Genomic DNA, 11,248 nt, shown 5'->3' with positions numbered 1-11,248 from the left:
TCTAGCCACCCCACCCCACAGGGAGTCTGTGGTTTATGATAATGGAGCTCTGAGGGTAATATACATTTTAATGCGCCATAATGGGAGGAGATAGAGGATGGCAGAGGAGGGGAAAGAGTAAGAAAAAACAACAAAAAAACAGTGGGTGGATTAGAAAAGGCGTTCACTATGGCTGTCTCAGCTTTAAATTAATGAGGAGGCTCAGCACGCTACGATAAATTTAGCTTTTCATGTGTAATTATGCTATGACTGTGGAGGTTCACTGAGGATGAATCACACAATTATTATGCTTCTGACCCATCGCTTGTGCTTTTTTTCCCCCCATCCTTTTTTTCTCCTGCCATCTATTTGTTTATTCATAAGCCAATGTCTTTTCTTAATAGTTCTTTCTTATGAGAGGAAATAGGACCAAAAGCCCTGACTGTCTGAAAGGAAGCAGACAAAGTGAGAAGGAAAACAGTATGTGAGCAAATCCAGTGGAAGAGAAATAAGAAAAAGAGAAAAAGACAGACAGATAGTTGCTGCTTACATTGTTACGTTAACCAGTGAAATTAGTGAAACTAGTGAATAAAACAAGTTAGATACTCACAAAGACTTTTCCAGAAAGAAAAAATGTTTGCTTGTCACAAATATATTTGTAGATACAGTCAAGTCCAAATAAATACATAAAATACCTTATTATACTTTTGTCACTGTGGCAGCAACCTTCAGTTTTTTCTTTAGTTTTGTTTCACAGTTATGTCAAAATTAAATTTCTTTTGTGGAAATGACGCATACAATTACACTGATACTATAGAAGGCCAGGCAATTCAAAAACAAGACACCACTCATCCAGCTGGACCCAACTAATGCCCTGCTGCTCTTATCATGCAATCCTACGTGACAGCACAGAGCTATCCAAACTGGAAATAGACAGGAAGGTTTTTGGAGTTCGCCTTGACAGCAGCTCGTGATTATGTTTTAGTAAATTAAGTGAATTCTTAGTGTAACGTTGGAACTATATTTGGTCTCCTCCCAAACTGGACCAGGAGTGACATGTTTAGCTGCATTAAATTGCTGGCTGTCTGATCTGGGCTTTATAAATAATTCTAAAACTTTCTGCAGAAAACTTGGTCTTGTTAGGAGAGATGGCATCTATCACACTTTGGATGGAGCAGCTCTCATTTCTAGAAATCTGGACAAATTTATTAAACCACCCAAAACCTGACTATACAGAGTTGAGATCAGGATGCAGAGTTGCAGTCTTAAACACCTCTCTGCAGCTTCTGCGTCCACATATCCATTGTCCCAGCACGGACTGTCCATTGTTACCCAAATAAAAAGGTGTAGGTAAGTGACTAAGGAAATCAAATCCCTCCTCAGTGACAAGAAGAGGGCCTTCAGAGTGGGCAATAGAGAGGTGGCGAGAATGGTTGAGGTGTTACTGAAGGGCAAGATCAATGAGGCTTAGAGTAGAAAGCTGGAGTGGAAACTCCAGCAGAACAGCATGAGAGAGGTGTGGAGTGGCATGAAGACATGTGAAAGTTCTGACACCCCTCCCCACCTGTCACTTTCACTCATGACCAGGTCCAGAGACAAATGAGAAGACTCCACTTAGGCAAGTCTCCTGGACCAAACTGCACAAGTCCCTCTCTCCTTAAGGCCTGTGCCCTCCAGCTTTGTGGAGTCTTTCTTAAACTGTTCATGGTTGAGTCAGAGTCTGCAGAGGATCCCAGTGCTGTGAAAGACCTCATGCCTCATTCCCCTGCCAAAGATGCCACGTGTCAGTAGCGTCCAGGATTACAGACCTCTGGCAATGACTTTCTACATCATGAAGACCCTGGACAGACTCATCCTTGACTATCTCCGACCTATTCTCAGGTTTACATCAGGATCCCCTTCAGTCTGCCTACCGGCCCTGTCTTGGAGGTGAGGACACCATCATTTAACTGCTCAAGTGTGTCTACGCCCATCTGGACCAGCCGGAAAGCATTGTGAGGGTCATGTTTTTCAACTTTTCCAGTGTAATAAATACCATCAGACTGACCCTCCCACTGTAAAATCTAATTAGTTCATAGAACTCAAAAAAACTATGCAAACTCGTTGCCTCAAAAAATTTGAGTAAAGTTTTGCTTAAGATGATTAAGCTAGGGCAACTTACCCATTTTGAGTACACTGTACAGACTCATTCGTTCCCAGAACTCAAAAAATCTATGCAAACTCGTTGCCTCAAAAAAACTGAGTAAAGCTTACCTAAGATGACTGTTAGGACAACTTATTCATTGCAAGTATGCAGTATTAAGAATAACTTGACTACTAATAACTTAACTATTTCTGACTGTACAATACTAATTGTTTACCTACTGACAAACATTTCAAGTTCAACTAAATGAAAAAACAATTTGTGGTAACCTGAATATGATTAAAAATAATTAACAACACTTTTTGTAATGATGTTAAAATCAGCCCAACTTTTATTTTCAAATGGAACAAAGTATAACAGCCAACATACTGGACACTGTTCTGCTGAACAACAAACAATTATATTGCCATCACTGTTATAATCTTACAATGAAACAAAGTCTCAGATTTAATTATTCTGAAAATAAGTTTAAGCCTACCACAGTTTGTTTTGTACTTACATTACTTATATAATCAAAATAAAATATTTATTGTTCTGTCACAAGTGCAGTCTCTAATTTAAACAACACATTTGTTTTCCATTCCAACACAGGAGCTGGAATGTTGTATTATTTTAAGGATGCTTGTTTCCAGTCCAGGCATCACTGCCTGAATGACTGTCATGGATCGAGGTGATCCAAATGTAGGTGCAGAAGAAAGTCTTTAACTTCCCTTAAGTACAGTGGCAGTGGATGTGGGTTGGAGATGCAATGAGCTTGAACCTGCAGGCGACCATCTTCACTGACCACACCATCTGTGACGGAGGACTCATCTCTCCTGTTGTCCTGCAAGCAAACAATCATATTTTTTGGAACATGAACTTAATTGCTTTCTTAAAACATTTTTTCTGCATTTGGTATAGAACAGACTCCAATTTAGACGATCTCAGGCTCCCTCCCCACCGGAGAGGTGACATTCAATGTCCCACTTGTCAGTCTGGATAGCCCTGACCACCACCTGACACACAATAATGTCATGAAAGCATCATTTTAAAAAGGGCTATGCAAACATGGCCAATAACTTTCATTCTAATGATCTGCAAATTTGATTTGGGCACAAAACAAATTTCACTGTTCGATTAAACAGTGAAAATATCTTTTTTTCCTGAAAATATCTTTAAAGTTTATTTTGTGACTCAGAAATAGTAATATTTAAAAGTTTTTTAGCTGTGCTCCTCCGCCATTGCCGCGTTTGAGTTTTGGACGAATTGCATTCTGGGATATTTAGCTGTACCAAGTCCCTCGAAGTCCACACAAGTCACCACCGATACATGCTCGATAAAACGGGAGGAGCAAAAACCCATCACGGAATTTTTCGCGTTCTCGGCTTCATGTGTACTTTGAATTGGAACAGTACTTGGTCTCCGATGTATTACAAGTTTATCAAAATATCACATATTTGCAAAAGTGCTTCGACGTTTTCGGAGAGCTCTGTTATCCACCAGTGCGATACCTGACCGGGAGGTCAAGGCGGCAAGCACAGCTAACTCCTGGCGTATCGTTTTCAACCCCTCTGCGGTCTTTTGCTACTCAGATTAAACATGATATATATAGTTAGTTAGTTAGTTAGTTAGTTAGTTAGTTAGGTATGGCTATGGATTGAAAATACCCCCCACACCCCACCCCACCCCTAACGGCTGCACCTCCCGAAAAATTTTGTCTGGGCTCTTATCTCACTTTTTTATTTCAAACAATCAACATAAAATTTCACAGATATATTTTTATATAAGGTTTTTAAGGCTGTGGTGTTAATTTTTAAGTAAGATGAGCCCAGCAGCAGCAGCAACGCTAGGCTAACACTAACTAGCTAGCAAGATTATAAACCTGGTGCTAAACTAAGAGAAGCCACAAAATCAGTTTGAATAAGAGTAAACATTTACTCACCAAGTCAGTGTATCAGGTAAAGATCCACAGCAATGACAACAATAATATCTTGAGCTGATGCTTCTCCAGGTTTGCTCAACATATTCCATAAAAAATGCGGACTGATCCGTGTGAGGGAGGAGGACGGTAGTGACGTGGCATTTTCAAAACACATCTTTCATCCTTCCGCACTGAGAAGCAAAACTTCCAGCTTACTTAATTTTTCTAAGTTAAGACAACTCAAATAAATTGAGTTGATCAGTGTTTTTGCATAAAAAGTACTGGTAACTTATTTAAATTGAATTCTAATAACAAATTGATAAAAATTGACCTCAGCCTACTTAATATTTTTAATTAAATACAATATTAGATTTTACAATGTGGGTAATAAGCTGTAAGGACTGCAGGAGGATGCCTGTCATGTGTCCTGGATTGTTGATTACCTGACATGAAGAATATATGCGTATTCAACACTGTGTGTGTGACAAGGTGATCAGCAACACAGTGGCACCACAAGGGACCATCCTCTCCACCTTCCTCTTCACCCTCTACACCACAGACTTCAGCCAAAGCACAGAGACCTCCATCTTTAGAAGTTCTTTGACTCTATGGTGGTTGAATGCATCAGTGAGGGTGATTAGACAAGGTACTAGGCTGTGGTCATCTGTCACATGGTGTGAGCAGAATCATCTGCAGCTCAACGTGACAAAGACCAAAGAATTGATTGTGGACTTTAGGAGGACCTGTGACCCCTGTTTCAAACCAGGGGGTGGATGTGGACATCGTGGAGGACTATAAATACCTCAGAGTACACATAGACAATAAACTGGACTGGGTTAAAAACACCAATGCCCTCTACAGGACAGGCCAGATTTATCTCTATTTTCTGAGGCGGCTGAGGTCTTTTAACCCTCTGGGGTCCATGGTGTGATTGGCCGTTTTTGACTTTTTTATTTTACCTCTATATTTCACCTTTAAAAAATGTTTACATTGCCTTGTTTGGTATCATTCTTTTGAGCACAACCTCAAATGTCTGAATTTACTATTGTTTTTTTTTCATTTTGACATACTGTCAAACTTAACATTGATCTTGAACTTTTGAAATTTACAGTCATGGTGTACTGAGAGTCAGACCTTCAAACAAATTAAAATTCTGTCTTTGAATAAATGAGTATGTTGATTAATTAATAAATCATTTACTAACAGGAACTTAGAAGAGAGAAACAAATGTTTTGTCTGTGTGTGTGTGTGTGTGTGTGTGTGTGTGTGTGTGTGTGTGTGTGTGTGTGTGAAAAAGTGCTTAATAAATTTAAATCACTCACTTCTTATTTTTTACCTGGTTGTCCACCTCCAAACAGCTGGGCCTGCCTCACAGTTGGAGACCATACTTTACAGTTTGCTCTGTACCCATCAAACTTCATGAATCACGACATACTGCATGATATACTAAGCATTAACTTTCACAAAATTGTGTTAAACTGTCAAGTACTGAACACTGGAATAAGAAAGAATAATTATGACTCATTTTTCAAGTCATTTCACCAGCACATCATCTTCACATCTCAATGTCCAATTAAAAAAAATAACACGTTACAATGTTTACATTTCTAGTTGATCAAATATCATTTTTAGAGCAGCAATTGCCTTTGAAAATAATAATTACAGAAGGAAAAGGAAAGATGCAGGGTCCATTGAAGAATGTTACTTTCTAATTTGTTAGTATTTTTATCCTGTTTTCAACTTGTTTTCTGGTAAGCATGACACACCTGCAGGTACTGGAATGCCAGTCTAGGTCGTTTTGGCAGTGTACCCCTGTGTAAGAAATACATATGTCATACACACCTGACTGGCAGCAAGCCCAGTTACAAGTAGCTGTTCCTACACTCAAAAACGTCAACTAAGGCATTTGTTTGATTAATTCAATAGAAATTTGTCTATTTAACATGAACATTGAGTTTATGTTTTTAAATCATTATCACTTGTTGGTTTAACATAAAATAACAAAACGTTTAATCAACTAGATTTGCATTCTTCCCTTCAATGAAATGTAATTACTTTAAATCAACAACTCTGAGCATGCGCACTAGGCATCAGTTTTCAACTTCTGTTAGGAATAAAAGAAATATTTTTTTAATGTGTATCTGCTCATTATATTGTTTTATGTACTTTAATAATGAAGGCTTGTAGAGCAAGGCCACTTTTGACTCACAAATAAGTGCTCAGCCAGACTGAAAAACAGGAAGTTTTGGTGCACAGGCATATTAATAGATATAGACACAAAAAAGAGGAACTTTCCATATAAGCAATGTTCAAGCCTGTGTGACGTGTGAAGTACCGAAATAACACCATATAAGACACAGCTGATGATTCTAATGTTAGAGAGCTCTTGCAACTGGTGTTTGAGCTGTGCAGGGTTCTCGCTCTCTGGGAGATGATTGAATAAAAAGAAATATAACTGTTTTAACACACTATGAGTCGGTTTTCTCTGTTTTGTCATGGGGAAAAAAGGATCGGGTTTAATACTTCCCAGAAGTGAAGAGGCGGGAATAAGGACCAAGTTACATGTGATCAGTGAACTGCCGTTTCCCTCTGCGGAATCTTCCACAATACAGGTAAGTAATGAATAAGTGAAAATATCTTAGACAAACTAAGTTATTCTGTGTGTTAATTGTTTAATAATGTTTTTAACTCCAAATGTGTAAGTTGTCATTTTTCCAATGCAAGTCTCCATTGGAAATTAGACAGCGGGAGCGGAGCAAATACAGTGAAAATAAGGTATTAGACGGTACCGATTAGCACAAAGGTGTTGGAACCCCTGTTAAAAGATCTTGTGATCTTGGAACAACACGGTGTGTTTATTGCTCAGTTAAATGAGTTTGTTAAAGGCACTGTAAATTGCGTAATAGCTGATAACCTAGCTGCTCACGGGCTTGCAGGTTTTGTTGAAAATTTTTCTGGGGAACACATATGTAGATTCTGTGTCGCTAAGAAAAATGAAATTCAGTTTTTGACTGCAGACGTTTTTGAGTGTAGAACACGTGATTCCATCAGGCTCACTTACAATCTGCATTGGAAACCTCAAACCTGTGTTGTGGGGTTAAACGTGACTGTGTTTTGACTGAAAGTCTCTCTCATTTTGATGTTATTGCAGGCTTTCCCCCGGATATAGTGGGCATTATACCTGTAGAACTAGCAGAATGCTTGGTTGTTTTGATCTCCAAAAAGTATTTCACCTTAGAAAAACTTAACAGTTCAATCCAAAGTTTTGAGTACAAATGGGGAGATAGACAAATCGTCCTCACGTCATACCACATACCTACTCAAGGAAAAAACATATAGGGGGAAATGCACACGAAAATTGGGCGATTATTGGTCCCCTTGTTCCAGAAGATGAACAGGCCTGGCATGTTCTTTTGGATCTCAAGGATATAGTGGAAGTTGTTGTTGCCCATATCCACTGTGATGAGTCAATATCATATCTTGCGTTCAAAATCAGAGAGCATCGGCAGAGACACAAAGAACTTTTTCCAAACAGCCGTATTCTCCCTAAACACCATTTTGTAGAGCACTATCCTGTCATGATACGTCTCTTTGGACCTCTCGTTTATAAGTGGACAATGAGGTTTGAGGCGAAGCATAGTTTTTTAAAACAGGTTGCTCGCCACACCAACTGTTTTAAAAACATACCTCTCGCACTTGCCAGGAAACACCAGCTTGTCATTGCTCACCATTTGCACATGTCTGATGAGAAAAAACAGTTGGTGGTAACTAATGTTTCATCAGTGCCTATTGATGTGCTCCAAAGTGGCATTGCAGCTGCTTTTAACCAATGGCTTCCAGATGAAACTCATGTTCACATTGCAAAGAATGTGTCATACAATGGTATGAACTACAGCAAAGGAATGATTGTTATCCATGGAGAGTCATTTGGTCTGAGTTTGCTGAAATTTTGCAGCTCTGTGATTTGGAAGGGAAGTTGCATTTTTTTGTGAGAAAGATATCTGCTTGGTATAGGGAGCACTTTAGAGCTTTTGAACTGAGCACATCACATGTGAGGGAGGTGGCTGTCATTGCACATGAGGAACTGGTTGATGAATATCCCCTAGCTGCCTGCTCTGTTGGAGGACTGCGTCTGGTTACTCTAAAGAGATCTGTGACTTTTCTTGGAAAACAAAATTAATACTTGTAAGTATTTTTATTAATTTTCTTACTGTATAGCATTTGTCAAACTGTCATGCTTTTGATTTGGTCTGTTAACTGTTGAAAATAAAACTATTTTAAAATGAGTTGTGTATGTATGCATTAGAAAACACTAAGATATTTATTTCAAAACACAACAAATCAAACAAAAAACTAAAGATTACAATACATTTTCTGAGTGAAACCTGTTATGATTTGGTTAATTAAAGTATTACAGCATTTCTAAAATGCTGTAACAGAGCAAATGCACCATATTGTTTTCACTCTTAACATTTTCATAAACACAAGATAGTCTCCAGCAAATAATTCCTTCCCAACAACTTTGTTTGAGCCACCCAAATTTTACCAAATGATCTGTGCCCTTGCCTCACCTTTTCACCAGACTTAAAACAGGTGTCAGGCCACTGCAGGATGATGATATTAAGGATAATCAGAATATATAGTGGATGGATGGATGGATGGATGGATGATGATGATATTCCTGTTGTGTCCAAAAATCTGCTTTTGAAGTACAATGAATTTTTTAATATATTAAGTAATTACCTGCTAGCGTCTGTCATCCTCTACTGTATTGCAGCAGCATCATCATAACTTCTTTTGCTGTGTTTTTTTTACATAGAATTAAAGTATTCATTCTACTGCTTCTTATGTCTCTGGGTCGATGTAGCCTCAGAAAGCTCTTTTTACATTCTAGTCTAAACAGATAAGAGAAATTGTGTTTTAACTTTTAATGTATTTCTGCTTTGTTTTCACAACAAAAAAACTTGTATTTTTAAAGTTGCACAGAAGTGCACAAGGGTCCCTAATTGTTGCTTGTTGATATGCCAAACGGTGTCTTTTTCTAAAAGAATTGCTGACATTTTCCAGATCTTCAAAATGACGTCACCCCTAAGACTGCGGATAATCCTGGGTGAAGATGATGCCAGGAAGTTGATTCTTCCTGCAGGGACACCGGTGTCAATTGAAGATTTGTGGCACACAGTAAAGACAAGTTTTGGATTGCAGCAAGATATTCGACTTCAATATCAAGATGAGGACTTTGGAAATGAGTTCATGAATATGCCAGACATCTCAAAAGTAAAGGACAAAGGCACCCTTAAGGTGATATTTTTGCAAAGCCCACAGGAAGAAGATGCAAGAACTTCTCAAAGCCAAGCAACAGAGTCTGTATCCATCTCCTCTGGTGACACAGATGATACAGAGCCTATTTCATCTTCAGTTTCTTCACCATCCTCAAGGCACTGGGTTTGGCCAAGTGTCTTCACTGTACCACAATTTAGCTGTGATGCTGAATTTGAGCTTGAGAAGGCCAACACTGCCTGCGCCAATGGGGGAACTCTATTGAACCCTTCACCAAAACTGAAATCCCAAATTCTGGAACAACTGGCTGAAGAAATATACAAATTCGAAGCCTACCCAACAGACAATGATCTGACTGATGATGCAGAAGCTCTTGCCTTGCCTTAGAGAGCAGGGGTCTTTCAATGGCTGTTATGGGTAGAAGATTAGCCTAAAATATAAAATGGCTAACCTCCGCACCAAACTGAGAGGATTTGGATGTACTAAGGTGACCATAAACTCCATCAAAAACAAGTCTGGTGACAACCGTCAGGCAGCCTTCAATGTGAAGAAACCCAAAAGAGCTGAAGTTAACTATTGTCCACAGCATCCAAAAGGAGAGACATCAGAAAGTCTGGAACAGGAGAGAGTTGCAATTCTTTCTGAGTTGACTAAAAGAAATAATGACTCTGTTGTGAGTGCGAAAATGGAGAAGACTTTCTCATACAGAAGGCAAGAAGTTCTTCAGGGTCAGCCGATGGTTGCAGACTTCAAAAGCAGATGGCCAGCTCTGTTCACTGAGAGAGGGGCAAGTGTGGTTAAAATGCATTTGGATCTTGCATGTAATTTATGTTTTGTAGTCCAAAACTAAATGTACTATCTGTTGTTTGTTCCTGTATCCCTGAAAATAGTAATGTGAAAAAGTAAGTACCGTTTAATTTCTTAGGTTTTATGTATCAGGACATAAGAATCATCCAGATCCTACCTCGTCATAAAATGTTGTAAATACAACGTCAGATGGCATTCTGTTAACACTTAAACCAAAACCTCTGCTGTTATACAGGTACTCTGGTCTGCTTTTTTACAGGTGTATTTTGAAGAGACATTTGTGCATTCGCTTTTTAAGCCTCTTTTAGAAGACACAGCGTAGCGGTATATCAGAGTAATGTTCCCGCAATGGTGTGTCTTCTAAATGTGCCACTACACCTTGGCGAAACAAGATATTGCTGCATTCTGTGCCTGCAAGCTTCATAGTAATATTACCGCAATTTTGCTTCAATGCTGGACTTGTGAATGAAGTCTTCGCGTTATAGAGGGACGTCTGACCAGGACATTCTCAGCTCTACCCACAAACGTTTTTCTTTTTAACCCAGAAGGCATCAGTTTAATTGAGTGCTATGACTTTTCCTGGGTTCAGTGAATGCAACAGAGGCATGACTGTATGACCAATCAGGCAGGGGTTGTGCTAAAACGGAGAATTATTTAGAGTGGTCCTGGAAGAAAAGAGGGACGATTCTCCTCATACCCGTTGTGTTTTAAAGCAGGCGTTGCGTCCATCTGCCTCTCGCCTTCCTAACTGCAGCTCCTCACCACAGACAGCTCATTGCCCGTTTTCTCCAGCTCGTAACCGGCGGGTTGATTTGAGCAGCAGCAGAAATCTCTAAAACATGCTCGATGGTTAAACATTATATGTGCAGCAGTATCACAAACATGTGGATCGCTTTCCTCTGAGAGTTTCTTAATAGCTGTATTTATTGAAGTTTTTAAACCTAAAGTGATTTTAATTCAGTGCGTCGTATTAGAAATTATTACAGGTTAGTGCTTGAATGTTTATAGACCTGTTTACCGGTGACTACCGTCTGACGCTGCATACGCAACCCTGCACGTCACAGCCCGGGCACCGCCCCTAGACCCCTCTTTGTCCCGTCATGGCTTAATCTTTTGTGAAAAGAATCTGATGGCAGCAT

General features: G+C 39.2%; 1 protein-coding gene across 2 annotated transcripts; it reads left to right on the top strand.

Annotated features, from left to right (window-relative positions):
- Positions 1-6,366: 6,366 nt before the first annotated feature.
- LOC120441732 lies at positions 6,367-10,083 on the top strand. Of its 2 annotated transcripts, none has more exons than XM_039617094.1 (2): positions 6,367-6,634; positions 9,090-10,083. In XM_039617094.1, the coding sequence occupies exons 1-2, from the start codon at positions 6,518-6,520 to the stop codon at positions 9,687-9,689; spliced, it is 717 nt and encodes a 238-aa protein (XP_039473028.1). In that variant the 5' UTR covers positions 6,367-6,517; the 3' UTR covers positions 9,690-10,083. The 2 variants fall into 2 exon arrangements, 1 of the variants encoding a protein (XP_039473028.1); XR_005614232.1 differs by lacking the exon at positions 6,367-6,634 and adding an exon at positions 8,090-8,207.
- Positions 10,084-11,248: the final 1,165 nt, after the last annotated feature.

The sequence above is a fragment of the Oreochromis aureus genome, linkage group 9 (assembly GCF_013358895.1).
Source record: "Oreochromis aureus strain Israel breed Guangdong linkage group 9, ZZ_aureus, whole genome shotgun sequence".
Lineage (NCBI taxonomy): Eukaryota > Metazoa > Chordata > Actinopteri > Cichliformes > Cichlidae > Oreochromis > Oreochromis aureus.
Note: the sequence above shows the minus strand (reverse complement) of the source record. Positions and strands in the feature narration are given on the sequence as shown.